Raw genomic sequence first — 18,441 nt, 5'->3', positions numbered from 1 at the left:
GAGCAATACAAAGTTAGGAACACGTGAGAATTTTCCACTCTGTGCCTTGTCTTGTGTTGTAAAACTAGACAAACCACATAGCAGTGTCTAATATGACCCCCGCACGAAGTGAGCGAAAGGGCACGGACGGATTACGACATCATGGGTGCGTGGGTACAAAAGCCTCCTGGGCCCTCAAACATCCTGGTGCACCTAGTGCACACTTCAACCACCCTGTGTTTACCTGACGTATTTAACACCTGTAGATTGCCTACAGCAGTGGTTCCCAAACTTTTTACAGTCCCGTACCCCTTCAGACATTTAATCTCCAGCTGCGTACCCCCCCACCCCACCCCGTTGAAAAAAAAAAGTTTTCCTTTTCACCTATTACTTTAATTCCGTTCCGTTTCGGCTCATTTTGTTCACCCAGAGGTAGATCGATGGCTTAAAATGAGTGAATAATATGTGCCACAAGTGACCCAAACCTTCTGAGGTTGTTGTTTGCCAGCCATCAACAGAACAGAAGACTAAAAAAACATTATTTGCAGGCGATTGGGAAGATGAGCGAATTCATTTGGCAGGCTACGGAGGTCTGTGTTGAATAGGGGGGCGTGGCCGGAGCGGAGTTCAGCACAGACGTGACATTTTCTCAGTGGTTTTGTTTTCTAATTAATGCTTGTTCATCGTTGCGATCGTTGTTGTGTTTATAAGAAAGAAATACAGCCTTGCAGGACAAAATACAGGGGAATTTCGGCGATTTTGATGCACAAAATGATGTTTCCGTCTGAAAGTTGCAATTCTGTTTCAAACGGTACATTCTGCGAATTCCGTCCGTTTTCTGTTATCGCCTGGGGGTACGCGTACCCCAGTTTGGGAACCGATGGCCTACAGGAGTCACACCAAATCAACACATGATGGAACACCGTTATATTAATATATTTGAAATGCCAACAAATTGCACAATGATTGAGGAAATAGAAAGACACCTGCATAGCCCGTCATACAGGATTTACGAGTCCACACACGAAGCAGCAGCGGTGTCTGTCCCTGGCCTGGTATGCCTTACCACTAACCCAGCCTGATCTTACACAACTAAACTAATTAAACAAGGCAGGCTTGCTTAACATATTTAATTATTTACATCACATTCATTTGATTTAGTATTTCTTAAATGAAAACAAATATTCCAAAAGTTTGAAATTTTGAGCAGGGGGGGTTACTTGGAGTGCTTTGGTGGGTTTTTAGGACTATGAAATATAAAATGTAGGATTATTAGTTAAATGCAAGAATATGTTTGAAACCGATACTAAATGTAGAGTATTGAAATGTATAACAGGACAGGAGTATACAAGTTTAAAAGTTTAAATTAGGCTGCAAGCAGCGATCATCAGTGTACAAGCAGCATTTCATTAAGTTTGAACCTTTACATCACAGGCATGTATTGGCTGCTGGATATGTGATAAGCCATTAGCGACCAATTTGTTAAGCAGGCCAAATGAAACTTAAAGTGAGGTGATCAAATGTAGTATGAGCATACCAAATTAAAAGTTTTAGCTTAAGCGGTTCTTGAGATATCGAAATGTGTCAGTTGCAGCATGTGGTAGTGATGCAGTGTGTCAAATTTTGTGAAGTTTGAACCGTTAAGCCAAAAGATTGTGGCAAGTGAAATGATAGCTTTTTTGCATTGAACATAATTCATAATTAGTCGTAATGCGCTAGGGTCATATGCCTCCTGGAGTCCAACTTGCCATAAAATTCCATAATGTTTTGCATAACGGTTGTCAAGCTATTGCCCAAAAAGTCCTTTGAGCCTACCCACCTAGGTACACAAACCTTATATGAAGTCTAAGCATATGACATATATATATATATATATATATATATATATATATATGACAATAATCGGTTGGGAAAAAGCTTTGACAAACACTATATGAGTCATAATTAGCTTCCACAGATGGGCTACCTTCTTCCTGGGCTTCATAGCGGGATATGTATTGACTTGCATAGCTGAAGCAGGTTGGTGAAAACAGACTCTGTGGGAGGAAAAAAAAAAGCTCAATCACACACTTAATCTAACTTTCATATGTAAACAAGCTCTGGAAGATGTTCATCATATAAAGTCCTTTTCAGTCTCACCAGTCTATTATCTCACCAATCAGGAGCATAGCCTGACTGGCCCTTGAGAAGAGTGGTACTAACCAGTGCAGTCTTGCCGGCGAGCGAGAGGTTGCTCTCCAGGGACATGACCACAATGAAGGGGAAGAAGCAGATGACATAGATGAGGCTGCCACTCAGGCCGGCGATGTTTGTCTTGTTGAAGAAGGAGCTGACCAGGAAGCTGATGGCCAGGATGCTGAGGGCATAGTCGCACAGGTAGAGGAAGAGCAGGAAGGGGTCGCTGTGGGGCAGCACGTGGCCCGCCTTCAGGATGATGGTGAGGAGGATGATGGTGACCACCAGGAAGCACGCACTCTCGATGAACCAGGCGAAGAAGTGGCTGATGGGGTTGACGCCCATCATTTTCATGTACTGCAGCATATAAAGGCAGGCATGAGAGTTGGGAAACATTCACTTGTCACCACTAAATCCAATTAAACTGATACCACACTATATTATATTATATTATATTATATTATTATATTATATTATAATTATATTTCAATCACAGTAATGAGTCAACCCAAGTCGCCTCTGAGTTTTTTTCCTGATCGTTTGATGCCAGTCAGCAATGCAGTAAATTGAGGTGAAATAGAAAAATAACTACAAAGTGCCTGGTATTTTAGAAACGGGCATGTTACGACAGGGCTTGTTATACAGTAGTTATTTCCAGTGCATGATCAAAGACTGTGTACCTCATGCAATCTCAGCTCCCGCTCGTGCACCAGCTTCTTGACAAAGTTGGCAATAAACAGGACCCAAGCAATCATGAGGACCAGAGGGAAGGCAAATGAAATGCTCTCCAGGTACCTGAGAAATGAGACATCACAGCCTCAGTCCATGTCAGGCCACGCATATGCTACAGTATAGGAATGCAATCAATAAGTCTCAATAGTGAATCATAAAGACAAGTGGAGGAAAAATGGGACAGCCCTTCATTTTACACAGCAAGGGGTTCCAGATTACCGCAGATACCGACCCAACACTGTTTTTTAAAGTGGTATGGTATCGGCAGAAGGGGCTATTACGTGATAAATCAGTGCAATGGTGATATGTGCACATCGCCGTATCACACAGCTGAAATACTAGTTCGAACTGAGGATATTCTTTCCAAAGATGACAGATCAATGCTGGCCTCTCAGCATAGCTTCCACTTGCTGTGATTTATTTCAAGGTTGGTGTGGTGTTTTTTCTGTTGTTATTTCTCAGAATACACACACAAAATGTAAATGACATGGTAAATCAAGGCTGCCTGTGCACAATATATTGTCAATGTCTGATTATGAATACGTTAGTCTGGGTGTGTGGATATACTTGTGAGTGTGTGTATACGTATGTATTTCTTTAGCATATGTTTGTGTGTGTGTGTGTGTGTGTGTGTGTGATGATCCACGCTCATACACAACATAACTATCCCACTCACTCATCCTTAGCGAAGCAGGGGTAGGGGAAGGCCTGAAGCTGGACCGCTGGCTCCTGCACCGGCTCACCCAACTGGGTCTCAATGATGGCTCGGTCGATGGCCTCTTGCAGGTAGATGAAGCCCCGGTTGTACCTCTGCGTCCTTGTCATGGTGATGTAGGAGTCCCTCACCCAGAATGGGTTTCGGGTCCGGTCGGTGCGCATGGAGTTGTCGATCTGCATACGGATGGTGTAGTCTACTTTTGGAGGCAGGGTGGTGGAATTGTCTTCAGGCAGCTTGAACATGATGCCTGAGAGAAGAATGAATGTTTAATCAAGTGAAGTAATGCTAAGGCTGTGGTGATTTACTCATCATGGCTGATGCACCATAGTTCTGTGATACTGACATCCATTACAAATTTGTCCTCAATTTTGAGTGAATGTTAGATGAGGTCAGTTCCATTTACTATAGCTGAATGAAACCCTCTGATTGCGCTGACTACGGGAGTGTGTGCCTTACTTGCGTAGAGGTCTCGTGATTTAGCCAGGAGCTCTGCTTGCTCGTCCATCTCCTCCACGGAGCTCATGGCCTTGTAGCGGTCAAAGTTCACACAGGAGGAGAGGTTCATCATCAGACTGGACAGAGTGGTGATCTGCGTCACAATGAACTTGTTTTTCTCCAGGAGCTCGGTCATGTTGGCTGTGCGATCACGAATAGGAAAGAAGAGTGTGAATGGGAAGAATGTCATCCCTTGACCCATCAACATGCATAATGCATCCACAGATGAATTAAGGAGGCTGCATAGGTTCTCTCTGAAACACCAGACTTGTGAATAATTCAGTGTTTAAGAATCACTCATTTTGAGAATAATGAACAGGAATTCAAACCTAAAGTCACTTACAAAAGTTCTGGAGAGTATCCTGCATAAGTCCGATGTCGACGTTTACTTGTGACTCAATGAAGTTCTGAACGAATGGATTACTGAGGGAATTCTGTGGAGATTGCAGAATAAATCAATGACCAAAGCAAGTATTCCAGGTCTATCCAGACAACATGCATTTTCTAGACTGCTGTTATACAGATTTTGACATACCTGAAGCATTGGCAATGTCTGATGCAGAAGTTTAGCCGACTGCATTAAATATGATGAAGACTGAATCCACTCATCAGAGAACATCCTCAACTGACCAAACTGGTGCAGTGTGCCGTTTGACTGGTTTGGAAAGGAAAGAAATACATGCAGAGGCGATGACTTGGCTTTCATTGAATGTATGATGCTTGTTCGTTTACCACTTGCTCAACCACTAAAACAAACTACTACTGCGCCAAAACAGCAACCACACACATAGTAAGTTGCAAGACTAACACTCTATGAAATCCTAATCATGTGCATTAAATGCCCCCCCCCCCCCCTAGCAACACTTGAAACCCAGACTCAGCTCACTAAGCGTGCCTCATTCCCCTCGTCACTGTGTTCCAGGTGTCCCAGTACGCCGCTTATTGCAAGCTCCTGACGACTGACTCTTTAGAGCTGTTACCTTCCTGATGATTTCTCTAGTCAGGGGGGTGTCTGGAGTGTAGAGGACCTGGCCCAGCAGCATGGGCTTGAGGAAGGCCCAGGCCACGGCTCCGCCCGTTGTGTTCACCATGTCCAGGTAAAAGTTCATACAGAATGGGGCTGAAACACAACAAAGTTTCGTATCACTGTAGGTAACTACAGAAAAACACATCCTTGTTCCATGTTAATAAATGTGAATATGGAAGAGAATGTTCACTGTTATCATACAGGCATCGTGGGGAATCTTGAACTTTTCAATGAGCTCTTCTCTGCTGTGATCGTCTTTGGTTGAAGGTTCAGTGTCTGTCATGATGGGCAGTTTAGAGATCCCAAAAAGCGCCATGATCCCATTTCTGCACAAGGCCCGGGAGATAGTGGTGAACGTTGACCTGCTGGAGATGGTGGACCGCTTGCCCCTCACCAGCTGCATGGGGGCAAAACAAATAGAATGACAGAGAGCAAAGTCAAGACTGTAAAAATTGCAAATACAGTACAGTGAAAGCACAGAACAGCACACTGAACGAACCCTGTGATACTGTAAAACTGGACAGACCAGTTTGTGCTCTGACCAGCCAAGGGGTAAATAAGAGCCAGCACTCACACTGTGGAACTCGGAGTCGGCCACAAGGTTGAGGTTACCAAAGGACACCAAGTACTCCTGCAGCTTGTGGACGGCAGGCAGCAGCTTGTTCATCATGTCCGTCAAGAACCTGACCATCTGCAGCATGACTCCAACCAGACCCTGCATGTCACTGGACAGCAGCAGCTGCAAGGGAGGAGCGGATGAGAGTCAGTGGGCTGTGAGTCACTGGCAACCAGGCATTATAATATAGCATAACACATATATTTGGGTAATAATCTGCACTATGTTTAATGATGCACATCCTCTGAAGAAATAAAACACGGTGGAAAATCCTTACCTTGTACATGAGATTTTCCACACTTGCATGGCGGATGACCAGAAGTGCAAAGTTATACCACTGGTCGGCTCGGAGTGAGCAGAAGGTCCTGAAAAGGAGCCCGTTTGTGTTATTTAACAGCATCATCGACGGGTCACTGCAGTGCCGCATGTTGGTCAGCAAAGCCAGAATCTGGGAACAGGAGGAGAGAGAAACCACTGTCATCTCCACTGTGAGTCATTGTGTCTTGACAACAACAACAGAAATCAAATGTGTGGGGAAAAAACACTCCCAGAAAACCATGGAAAATTCTAACATTGTACTAAAAACCACTATAATGTCTTTTTATATGCAACAATAAAATATAATTTTACATTCAGACAGAAGCACTGTCCAAAAAAAGTATCATAAAACTACCACTACTGCCCCTACACACTGATACAGCACAGTAGGGATTTTTGTGCAGTACAGCATGTCTCTAAGGTGAACTTCAACATGATGATGATTAAATGTAAAGGCTAGTGATATCTCTTGCAATATGCATTCATCTCTTGAGATCTTTCGAATATATGTGCACGTATGTGTGTGGGTGTGAGTGAGCGAAAGAGAGAGACAGAAAGAGAGCAAGAGTGTGATACCTGCAGGTTGCTGCTGGGCAGTGAGACATTCAGGAGAGCCTGAATGATCTCGGGAGAGATCTGGGTGTACTTATGGACGTATATGGCGAAGCCTGTGACATTCTGGAGTAAGTCAGACATCTTTACTTCACCTGTCAAACAATACAAAAGACTGGTGTCAAAAATGATTGGTAAAAAAGTAGCAATAGCACCGAGCACTGGACAGCACTTGCTGATCGATGCTGAAAATATTGTAATGTCTGTTATAAATACATAGCTGTAAGATGTTCCTGTATTTTCAAAAGCCATACCTTGTGCAGTAGTCATGTTGACATCAAGTGTTCCTAGGGAGCTTATATTGAAGCCAAGTACCTTGGAGAAAACATTGGTCCTAAAACACACAACCACACGCACACACACAGAACAACAATATATTAACATAACAGTAAACCTTCACACACTCTACATATTCACACCATGTATTGACATGCTGGCTATGAAACAGTTTCCTATTGAGAAGGTATATTACCAGTCAGATTCTATGTTGTAGGTGGAGGGGTCCCCAATGAACATCTCAAACAGCACATTATACAGGTCGCTGCTGTCCTGTGCCAGGCTGGTGATTATCTCATGGAGAGCTTGCATGGCTGGTGCAATCGACTGACACAGTAGACCAGGTGGGAGATCCAGGGCCTGGGTGAGCTGCTGGATGGAATCCATCCCCTCCAGGGCACACAACTAAAATGAAACAGAGAGAGAGAGCAAAGCAAGACATCAGGAAGCCTTTCAGCACCTTCTGCCTGACTGGGTTTAAAATGCCATTTTAGGCATGACCTGACTATGCAGCGAAAGAGACGCTAGACTAAACTGAGAAATCAGATGCACTTGGAAAACTGCATCCTTTAAAAAAAAAAAAAAAGAAACACAAGTATTTCTCTGTGAGTCCAACCTGAGAGCCGAAATGGTTCAGCAGCAGACTGTAGTTGGCGTTCCACATGTCTGTCATCAGGAGCGTGGATGCTGTCTGCACCGTCTGGAGAAGGAGGTTCAGGTTTTCTGCAAAGCACCAGGGAGAGGAGACGGGCATAGGACGATACAAAAGATCAGCTTTCACAGTGGCAGTGTGAGGCCCTTTGGGCATCATTACAATCTCCTCACTCTGGGAGCAAGTTCACCGCAGAGCGGTAACTGACAGGGTGAAACAGAAACAGGCTGACTGTTCTGTATTAAGCTGTGTGCTGAAAAAGATCTGACAGGCCCGGAGACTGAGCACCCCGAGCAATAAACAAGGGGAGGCAGGAGTAACATTAAATCCATAACAAGTTGAAGATAAAACCCAGATATGGGGCGGAAAAAGAAACAAAAACATGTCAACAAAAATCCAATCTTAGGATAGCGGGGGTAAGTTGTTGGCAAGAAACGCTGGCAATAACCAGCTAAAATGGTGTCAGAGAACATGATGTAAAGTTAATTATCAGAATTATGGAATTGTAAGATTATCAAGAGTTCAGGTGTACTTTCATAGAGAAAGACAGTTATAACATATAACATCCCCCAGCGTTGGAAATAAGTATGCTTGAGCTCTACAGAGAGAACGTGGCTGGAGGAGGCGAGGGGGAGGAGATGCTATATCCAATTCTGGTAATGAAATTTATTAAGACGCTGAGTGGCTCCATCTTGGAAGCAGGCCACATGCCCTGCAACTTACAGTGCTTTTGCAAGGCTGACATTAAGATTACTGTGCATAGGCAAAATGTAGATGAGTAACAAGATTTTACCCTCAAACTAAATCAGCAACAGGCACACACACACACATACACACACACACACACACACACACACACACTTTGCTCAATGATGCATTGATCCATGAGAATTATGACTACCAAGATATTATATTCAGTCATTGGCCTCCATATCATACAGAGGAACATTACACAGACAAATTGTGATCATGCCTAGATGCTACAATTCAAGTTGAAGGTAACAAAGACAATTTGCCAGTTTAGATGGCGTATACAACCAAATGACACTGCAGAAAACAAGACAGGGCAAATGGGCAGCAAAACCTAAAGTGACAGGGGAAAAAAAGACAGGTATGGTTTGGTCACGTCTATACCTTTAGATTCACCGGCCAAGCTGATGGTTATGTTCTTAATGAGGCCAGAGAAAGGAATGTCCTCAGGGATGCTCTTGGCAATGTCTGCCAGCACCATGGGTAATCTGTGGGAACATACAAATGAGCTCTGTTACTTCAATAATGCAGCTCAGCAGAATCATAACATTGCATGGTTCTTTCTGCATAGGGCTCTGTGCAAATTGGGCCTACTTGGATCAATTATGGTAATACAATTCCATGAATCCTAGGGTTTGCTCTTTTCACAGTTCATGACTTGAGCTGTTTTCTGAAGACGTAAGCAGTTATTAAGTCCAAATGCCAGGCAGGCAGAAAATGTGAGATGAAATAAATAGCCTTAGGGCAAGCGGTTTGGCCTTGTGGACTAAACACCTTCTCACTTCTAGGAGTTGAATATGATGTCAGAAGTAACTCACTTGTCCACCCAGTTCGTGTCGTTCATCAGCAACAGATGGCCCACATTCATCTTAGTAGCCCCCAGCACCAGCCTAGCCAGACTCAGCTCCGTGCTGCTGTCAGCTAAAGAGAGGAGGCCATGAATGCTGTGGAGGACCTGCTGGGAGATGCCGGCTGCCTGGGCCAAGGGGTCCCCGTCAGAGAGAATGATCTGCAGGGCCTTCTTCAGGGTGGCTTCTAGGTCACCTAAAATGCTGCCTGTGGTCTCAGTACTGGAATACTGCACCATGGTCAGAAGGGTTTGGACAAAGTTTGCGACACTGGACACAGCTCCCTCGAGGTCTCCCGTGGTGCTGGTGTAGTTCACTGCATGTGCTAAGGTCTCGAGGAGGTGGAGAGAGACATTGAGATAATGGCTGCCTTCGGCTGGCAGTACTGTACTCAAAGTGATCACTGCATGCTTCAGAGAGGTGATGGCGTGTGGCAGGTCAGTGGAGGACATCAGCATCCCCTCAAAGAGGCTTTGGAGCACCTGGTTGGACACTACATAGAGAGTGTGCGCAGGGCCATGCCCATCCATGGACACTGGGCCTTGAGTGATGTTGACGACAGTGAGGAGGGAGGCAGTGACTTCTCGGGAGATGTTCACGAAGGCTGGAACGATTTGGTCTGTGCTGGACACCCAGGAGAGAGCCGACAGGAGCACAGGCCTGAGGGGGGCGGTGTACACCTGCATGTCCTCTGGGAGGAGAGCGACCGCCTTCTCAATGCTCTGAATCACCATCATCTGTTTCTCCAGAGTGCTGCTGAAAGTGTGACTGATGGAAGAGAGGTTCCACAGGATGTGTGTTGCCAGGGCGCTGTTCAGGACCACAGGGTACACCACCTCCTGAATGGACTGGCCACCTGGAAGGCTGACCTCCCCAGAGTAACCAAACACATGGTTCAAAGAGGCTGAGATCAAGTGAGCTGACTTAAGCATGTTCTGAACATTATGTGGATGTGAGACAAGCATGGCAAAACCTTTGACCATCTGCACTGAGGTATTGAAGTACATCACTTTCTCTGCTGAGAGGACTGGGGAGAAAGCTCTCACGGTTTGGTCTAGAGCGATGATGTAAGGTAACAGACTTGCCTGTGATCCTGGCTTGGAGGCAGTGGTAATTATCTCTTTGAGAATAGCTGTGATCTGTGGGCTGATGTCTTTGGCTTCTTCAATATTCTGGAGGAGAATGTTATTAAGAGCTGTGAGAAACTCGGACGCTACATCAGTGATGTTCTCTTTCTGGCTAATGATGTGATCCACCACACTGGAGAGCTGTTTAGCAATCTGTTCAATTCTCTGGGCAATGTTGAGGGAGGGCTGCTGAGACATTATCATGGCCACATCAACCATTCGGGCAAGACCCTCTGCTAGCTTCTCAAGCTTCCCCAAGTCCTCCACGCTCCAGTCGTCTTGTGCAATCTCCATGAATAACTTTACAAACTTCATTGACTGACTGGGGAGTGACAGGTATGAAAGTACATTCAGGGCGGTGTCAATAGTTTCATCCTGTTCTGAGCTTCCGGTCATGTCTCTTACCAGGCCCTTCAAAATAATAGCCAGGTCAGGGTTGGAAAAGAAGACATGGATGGTCTCCGCGATTTCTGTGGGTGTGGGCGGGATGGACAGTGCATGGAACAAGGCACTGTAGTCTATCTCGAGGAGATCCAGGAAGTCATCCATAGGCTCCCTCTTGGCCTCTCGCCTCATCCTCCTGGGTGAATCCTGACCCAGTGACATAAGGTTCCTCTGGAGTTCTGCTAGGTGGGCGTCCACTGGAGCAAAGAGATCACTAGTGCGGGTGATTTGCCTCAGCATGTTAAGGGTGTTCCCAGCTAGGTCAGTGAAGGTGTCAGTGTAAGGTGGCAGGTCAGAGGTTATTTCTGACACCATTCTTAAGACAGCCTGAACCACTCTGTAGAGTTTTGGAAGAGCTTCAGTGAGAAATCCTACACCAGTTTCATCGGTGGTTCCCAACCAGTTGACAAATTCAATGGCTCTGTCCATGACGACACTTGTGCCATCTGCATGAAGGATTTGCTCCAATACACCATATGCCATGGGCCAGTCACCTAGCAGCTTCATCTGAATGACGTCCTTGATTACATATTTCAGAATTTTGTCAATGGACGGTCCATCAACACTGATGAAGTCTCCGCTTAGCAGTTCCTGTATGGACTCACTTGAGTAGTTCATCCCAGTTAGTAGAATCTCAAGGGCCTCCATGAGCACCTGCTGGCTTGATGTGTAATTCTGCAGCTGCTGGCTATTCTTCAGGGTGTACTCCATGGCCTTCTCCAAGGCAAGAACATAGGGACGCATCCAAGGAGCATACAGCTCCACTTGATCCAGTGCCATCTGGATGCCTGAAATGCTTAAGTTGAGACAAAAGTGTCACTATTATTATTAATTTACTTTATATCATAACCACATGATCAACAGCAAGTGTGTCAGCTGATTCCTACCACTGCTGAGTTCATCATTGAGGTAGACAAATGAGAGAAAATAATTTAAGAGAAGACATCAATAATTAAATTATCGAGATGACCTCATAAACAACAATACATAAAATGCTTCTACCAGCTTTTCCACAATATGAACAGGTTCAAAGTTATATAGGTGGAAAAAACATACATGCTAACCTATCTTAGCATAGAGGATTTTAACTGTGACACTTTAAGATATTCTTCAAAACATTTCAGATTTGCATTACGACTACTTTTGTTGTTTTAAACACTTTGACAAAATATAAGAAACCTTTGGTACAACTGCAGAGAAAGAAGCTGGTCCATCCACTCATCCTGGGCTCCTGGTGCAATCACTGGCAGGCTGGAAGATATGTGATGCGTGAGTACTGTGACTAGCTGTTGAGCAGCACTGTTTTGGGACAGACTGGCGTTGTAGAGAGACGCCAGAGCCTTCACAATCTCAGCCGCTGAGCCATTGACTGACTGGGCCCCTGGTCCAGCTCCCTGTGCAGAGGGGGAAGCAAATCAGCACATGCAAGGCACCACGTGCGGAACATGCAGCCCGATACAGACCCACAGTGCCACCTAGTGATTTGATTTGATTTTTAGATCTATTTAATTTTTATCAGGCAAGACATAATGAACTATTCCTTATTTACAAGGACAGCCTGGCAGGTGCCAGAAGACACTTGTAGGGGGGAGGAGAGAAAAAAAAAGACAAACCAAAATAAAGAAGAATAACTAACTAACTAAACATATGTAAACCATTTAGGAGTATCATTGAAGGTGTCCATAAGTAGTGAATTAAAAGCAGTGATCTATTTGTCCAGTTTTAGTGTTTTTTTTGTAACTGATTCCAATCATTAGCAGCAGAAGACTGGAATGACAGGGCAAAAGATGTGTTGGATTTAGGGGCCTTTACTCTGATACAATAACTGACTTAAATATGGGGGTGGGTGAGTATCCAAGAAGAGTCTAAACCAGTGGATGTTATGACAAGTATGCAGAAAGGGCAATTTGACCAGAGAATACAGATGGCAGTGGTGTGCTCTGAAGGAGGCATTTGTAGCCAATCATATAGCAGAATGATAGATTGTCTCAAGCTTTTGATTTGTTTTCAAGCCAATCTATAAATTATCACCCCATAATCAAACAAGGGAAGACATTTGAACAATCAGATGTAAAATAGGAACGATTTCTATACAGAAATCCAAGTTTTTCCGTAACCTTTGACTGGTGTTTGTAAAGGACACTTGAATGTCAAAAACTTTTTAACTGGCCGAAGCTACAACTTCACAATGAGTCACTGAGTGAAATTTCACCGTTGCATTGAATGGTGGGAAATGTAGTCCTGCTGAGTCACCGGCCTCCATGAGTGGGAGAAGGCTAATGTGGCACCACATGCTCAGGCTGCTTGGAGGGACCCCCGCTGCTTTTCCAACCTCCTCCCATATTTTCAGCACATCACTGCAGTTCAAGGCCCTGCCCTCTTCAGCAGTCTAAGGGGAACAGTTGTGACAAAACAACACATAATTACCCTCTTTGTATTCTTACTTCAAAACCTGTCTGAGGAGAAGCTTTAACATCAATAGAAATACCAAACAATTGCTATGGGGCTTATAGGCTGACTATTCACAAGAGGATAATAAAGGGCAACAACCTCACACAGGTATCTATGGTACATTCACACAAAAGTCTCCCACAGAAACTACAGAACCAGATACACAATAGGCATTGTTGTTTATCATACACCTGTGTAATACAATATAGTTTCTGGCATTTAAAATGGAGTATTAAAACAATTGCCTTAAGAAAGCAATCTATATTACCATAATACAGTTTTTCTAACTACCCTATTTTTCTTTATTTCTAAATTCCTTAAAAAATCGTGTGACCATAGGATTTCTATGTTGTAATTGTCTAGGATTGAGTCTGTCATCAAAAATATTACATAAATAATTTTATGAGAAAATACCCTACTGTTCAACTTAGAAGTGATACAATTACTGTAATGTGATACCATTTTTAATCATTTGACATTTAAGTAATATTGCAGAGGGGTACACTCACTTCTGTTGCATATTGTAAATACTGAAATTAGATTTTTATGGATACAATGCCACCTTCTATGAAAATTAGTTCTATGAATTACAGAATCACTTTTGTAAATAGATTGTAAATGCAGGACTATTCTTGTCAAGACAAAACAGACTAGCAGAAACGCCCAATAACACAGGTACAATAAGTCTGAAGTCAATCATTTAAAAGGGCCCTTTGTCTACGTGTTTTTTTCTTTTTCTCCCATTGTCAAGTATTCATTGTTTGTACCATATGTGTTCTGTGCCCTAGCAGTGACTCAACCTGTACCTGAATGGCAGCTTCAATTGTGTGCTGTGTGGCCAACTGGAATTCCCTGAAGAAGTCAGCTATGTTGAAAGTGCTGGTATTCACAGCTTGAAGCAGGTGCATGGTGAGGTTGGACATGGGTTCCTGTAGGCTGTGGATGAACTCTTAAAAGAAAAAAGAAAAAAAGATAGTCAGCAGCTAACAGTTAAAACCAGGGTGATATGTTGTGCTATAGGAATGAAAATAACATAAAGAAATGGATGAAACGGTAGCATTCACAATGTGCAATACATGAAATTGTTGTGTTGATTAAAGCACCTGCTTGAGCATTTAGATTATCTGCCATCGCTGCAATGACTCCTTTTATGACATGGAGAGTGGAGGCAGAACTGTTCCAGGCAGGGGTCCCTCTGATGGTTGATAAAAGAACTGCAACAATCCTTTCAAGCCTGTGCAATATATACATATGCCATACATACATTAATATGCCTTTGTGAAAAATTAATGTAAATATACACTCATTTTTAAGCATACTTAGACTTAAAATGTAACATGCATAAGTATTGTCATACATAATGTATACAAAGGGGCAGTATGAAGTGTTAAAACTGGCTAAAAGTCAACAGGCGTACCTTGCAGACCCCAACAACAGTACAGCTGTTGATAATGATAAAAGCTAGCTGGCTTGCTAATTGATGTATTTTGGCTATATATCTGGCAATGTTCTCTACAAGCCGGTCTCACGTTTTCACTGGCTTTCCAACCCGGGGCACAAAACTAGTAATGAGTATATATGTAGAATTCTTGGCATAGTGCAGTTAAACTATCAACACGGATCATTAACCGTCCTTCACCTAATTTTAGTGATCCATGGCCTTACCTTTTAAAGGTGTGTTGATCAGCCTGTCCAGTGATGATTTGAATGAGCACCGGGACTGTGTCACCAAAGGCCTTAGCAGCCTGAGGTGTGAGACCTTGGACCTGATCCCCAAGAAGAGGGATAAGGGATCCCAGGACCCCTTCAAGCTGAGGGACAGAGAGGTTGGACACACATTGCTTCAAATGGAATACAGCATTGGGACGAATACATACAATCAATAATACTGTGGGTATGCAGTAAAGTAAGCTTTTCGTGAGATTCAAAGAAGCTTTGGCCAGGGAGAGGTCTGCAATCAGCAGCTGTGCCTCAAACTCATCATGGTTGACACGAAATGATTCATGGCACATCGTCTACCGCAAAAGCATTAAGATCAAACTTTGGGTATCATTTTGGCCGCTATTTGTTTTACACACCATCCCTGCATAACTGAGCTTAGTAGGTATAGTTGCGTCAATGTTATGTGATGAGATACTTGTAAGTTTCCATACGTTCTTTTTTCAAATTGCATATTTTAAGAAATATGTCCACAGTCCCTGTCTAACTGGTTTTAACAGTGTTGCTTAGGAGTCGCACGTGAGGTTAAGAGAACAACATGTAAAATATTTAGATACCTGTTCGGCAACCTTTTCAATATCAGTAAGATTCAGGTTTCCCAGATTTTCCCAAATGTTCACGTTGCTACCTGTTAAAATGCAGAAACAATACTTAATATATATCATGCTCAAACTGGCAGATAACAGATTGACAGGAATATTAACTGATATACAATCATAATTATTCATAAGACTATGAAAGGTAAACATACAACATTTACCTTGTTAGACTATATGCCATTAAAAACAAACAAGGGGGAAAAAATTGTACTTGCCCTGTGTTACATCCAGGATGGATTCTATCGCTCTCGTGATCATAGAAAGGACGGGCTGTGCGGTGCTATTCTCTGGCAGACTGTGGGTCAGTCCTTTCATGATGTTCACAATGCTGTCAAGAATCAGCAGAAGATCAATTAAATCACTTTTCTACTTACATTACATTGTCTTTACTTTATCAAATGTATGAATATTCCATTAAAACATCTTTGCTTTGTTTTAAGGCCCTTAATTAAGTTCACTTACATTATATTCCACTGATCAGGGCCGGCAGGCTGAGCGATGGTCTCAAAGTAGGTTGTGACAACATTGGTCATGGGAAGCAGCACCTCAGCAGCTTCTCTGGGCAGTAGTGACCTGATCAGACCCTCCACACTCCTCAGAACAACAAGGCTGAGATGGTTTGACTGGGCAAAGCTCATGTTGGGATGGAGGATGAGTTGAAGTGAGCTGCCCAGGGCTCCCCGAATCTGATGGATGACCAGACTTGGCAACGGTCCATTCTCGGTGGGCACCATTTCTAAGACTACTTGCACCACATTCAAAATGGCCTCTGTGAAGTTGGCACTTTGAAGACCCAGATTTCCTGAAATGTTCATGTTGCTACCTGTTAAAATGTAGAAACAATACTTAATATATATCATGCTCAAACTGGCAGAATATAATATTAAAAAAACTAAGAATTCAGCTTTCTTGATAACAGATTGACAGGAATATTAACTGATATACAATCATATAATTATTCATAAGACTATGAAAGACAAACACACAACATTTACCTTGTTAGACTATATGCCATTAAAAACAAACAAGGGGAAAAAAATTGCACTTGCCCTGTGTTACATCCAGGATGGATTCTATTGCTCTCGTGATCAGAGAAAGGACGGGCTGTGCGGTGCTATTCTCTGGCAGGCTGTGGGTCAGTCCTTTCATGATGTTCACAATGCTGTCAAGAATCAGCAGAAGATCAATTAAATCACTTTTCTACTTACATTACATTGTCTTTACTTTATCAAATATATGAATATTCCATTAAAACATCTTTGCTTTGTTTTAAGGCCCTTAATTAAGTTCACTTACATTATATTCCACTGATCAGGGCCGGCAGGCTGAGCGATGGTCTCAAAGTAGGTTGTGACAACATTGGTCATGGGAAGCAGCACCTCAGCAGCTTCTCTGGGCAGTAGTGACATGATCAGACCCTCCACACTCCGCAGAACAACAAGGCTGAGATGGTTTGACTGGGCAAAGCTCATGTTGGGATGGAGGATGAGTTGAAGTGAGCTGCCCAGGGCTCCCCGAATCTGATGGATGACCAGACTTGGCAACGGTCCATTCTCGGTGGGCACCATTTCTAAGACTACTTGCACCACATTCAAAATGGCCTCTGTGAAGTTGGCACTTTGAAAACCCAGATTTCCCGAAATGTTCATGTTGCTACCTGTTAAAATGCAGAAACAATACTTAATATACATATCATGCTCAAACTGGCAGAATATAATATAAAAAAAAAAAAAAAATGTAGCTTTCTTGATAACAGATTGACAGGAATATTAACTGATATACAATCATAATTATTCATAAGACTATGAAAGACAAACATACAACATTTACCTTGTTAGACTATATGCCATTAAAACAAACAAGGGGAAAGAAAGAAAATTGTACTTGCCCTGTGTTACATCCAGGATGGATTCTATTGCTCTCGTGATCATAGAAAGGACGGGCTGTGCGGTGCTATTCTCTGGCAGGCTGTGGGTCAGTCCTTTCATGATGTTCACAATGCTGTCAAGAATCAGCAGAAGATCAATTAAATCACTTTTATACTTACATTACATTGTCTTTACTTTATCAAATATATGAATATTCCATTAAAACATCTTTGCTTTGTTTTAAGGCCCTTAATTAAGTTTACTTACATTATATTCCACTGATCAGGGCCGGCAGGCTGAGCGATGCTCTCAAAGTAGGTTGTGACAACATTGGTCATGGGAAGCAGCACCTCAGCAGCTTCTCTGGGCAGTAGTGACCTGATCAGACCCTCCACACTCCTCAGAACAACAAGGCTGAGATGGTTTGACTGGGCAAAGCTCATGTTGGGATGGAGGATGAGTTGAAGTGAGCTGCCCAGGGCTCCCCGAATCTGATGGATGACCAGACTTGGCAACGGTCCATTCTCGGTGGGCACCATTTCTAAGACTACTTGCACCGCATTCAAAATGGCCTGTGTGAAGTTGGCACTTTGAAGATCCAGATTTCCTGAAATGTTCACATTGCTAACTGTTAAAATGCAGAAACAATACTTAATATATATCATGCTCAAACTGGCAGAATATAATATAAAAAAACTAAGAATTTAGGTTTCTTGATAACAGATTGACAGGAATATTAACTGATATACAATCATAATTATTCATAAGACTATGAAAGACAAACATACAACATTTACCTTGTTAGACTATATGCCATTAAAAACAAACAAGGGGGAAAAAATTGTACTTGCCCTGTGTTACATCCAGGATGGATTCTATCGCTCTCGTGATCATAGAAAGGACGGGCTGTGCGGTGCTATTCTCTGGCAGACTGTTGGTCAGTCCTTTCATGATGTTCACAATGCTGTCAAGAATCAGCAGAAGATCAATTAAATCACTTTTATACTTACATTACATTGTCTTTACTTTATCAAA

At 43.0% G+C, this 18,441-nt stretch overlaps 1 protein-coding gene across 1 annotated transcript in view; it reads right to left on the bottom strand.

Moving 5' to 3' along the window:
• Nucleotides 1-18,441, bottom strand: part of abca12 (ATP-binding cassette, sub-family A (ABC1), member 12) — a 46,965-nt gene that overhangs the window by 15,552 nt on the left and 12,972 nt on the right. Inside the window, exons 20-49 of the mRNA XM_042709380.1 lie at nucleotides 18,258-18,370; nucleotides 17,674-18,034; nucleotides 17,427-17,539; nucleotides 16,835-17,195; nucleotides 16,588-16,700; nucleotides 16,001-16,361; nucleotides 15,754-15,866; nucleotides 15,497-15,567; nucleotides 14,886-15,031; nucleotides 14,324-14,415; nucleotides 14,027-14,169; nucleotides 12,982-13,158; nucleotides 11,949-12,163; nucleotides 9,169-11,565; nucleotides 8,735-8,838; nucleotides 7,565-7,671; nucleotides 7,145-7,353; nucleotides 6,927-7,006; nucleotides 6,574-6,767; nucleotides 6,020-6,190; nucleotides 5,701-5,865; nucleotides 5,328-5,523; nucleotides 5,080-5,219; nucleotides 4,635-4,754; nucleotides 4,443-4,533; nucleotides 4,061-4,240; nucleotides 3,563-3,851; nucleotides 2,835-2,949; nucleotides 2,182-2,511; nucleotides 1,946-2,015 (exon numbers count right to left, since the gene is read on the bottom strand). Of these exons, the coding sequence (XP_042565314.1) occupies nucleotides 1,946-2,015; nucleotides 2,182-2,511; nucleotides 2,835-2,949; nucleotides 3,563-3,851; nucleotides 4,061-4,240; nucleotides 4,443-4,533; nucleotides 4,635-4,754; nucleotides 5,080-5,219; nucleotides 5,328-5,523; nucleotides 5,701-5,865; nucleotides 6,020-6,190; nucleotides 6,574-6,767; nucleotides 6,927-7,006; nucleotides 7,145-7,353; nucleotides 7,565-7,671; nucleotides 8,735-8,838; nucleotides 9,169-11,565; nucleotides 11,949-12,163; nucleotides 12,982-13,158; nucleotides 14,027-14,169; nucleotides 14,324-14,415; nucleotides 14,886-15,031; nucleotides 15,497-15,567; nucleotides 15,754-15,866; nucleotides 16,001-16,361; nucleotides 16,588-16,700; nucleotides 16,835-17,195; nucleotides 17,427-17,539; nucleotides 17,674-18,034; nucleotides 18,258-18,370 (7,337 nt within the window). The remainder of the gene's footprint in view (nucleotides 1-1,945; nucleotides 2,016-2,181; nucleotides 2,512-2,834; nucleotides 2,950-3,562; nucleotides 3,852-4,060; nucleotides 4,241-4,442; nucleotides 4,534-4,634; nucleotides 4,755-5,079; nucleotides 5,220-5,327; nucleotides 5,524-5,700; nucleotides 5,866-6,019; nucleotides 6,191-6,573; nucleotides 6,768-6,926; nucleotides 7,007-7,144; nucleotides 7,354-7,564; nucleotides 7,672-8,734; nucleotides 8,839-9,168; nucleotides 11,566-11,948; nucleotides 12,164-12,981; nucleotides 13,159-14,026; nucleotides 14,170-14,323; nucleotides 14,416-14,885; nucleotides 15,032-15,496; nucleotides 15,568-15,753; nucleotides 15,867-16,000; nucleotides 16,362-16,587; nucleotides 16,701-16,834; nucleotides 17,196-17,426; nucleotides 17,540-17,673; nucleotides 18,035-18,257; nucleotides 18,371-18,441) is intronic.

Source organism: Clupea harengus, chromosome 2 (genome assembly GCF_900700415.2).
Source record: "Clupea harengus chromosome 2, Ch_v2.0.2, whole genome shotgun sequence".
In the NCBI taxonomy this organism is placed as follows: Eukaryota; Metazoa; Chordata; class Actinopteri; order Clupeiformes; family Clupeidae; genus Clupea; species Clupea harengus.
Note: the sequence above shows the minus strand (reverse complement) of the source record. Positions and strands in the feature narration are given on the sequence as shown.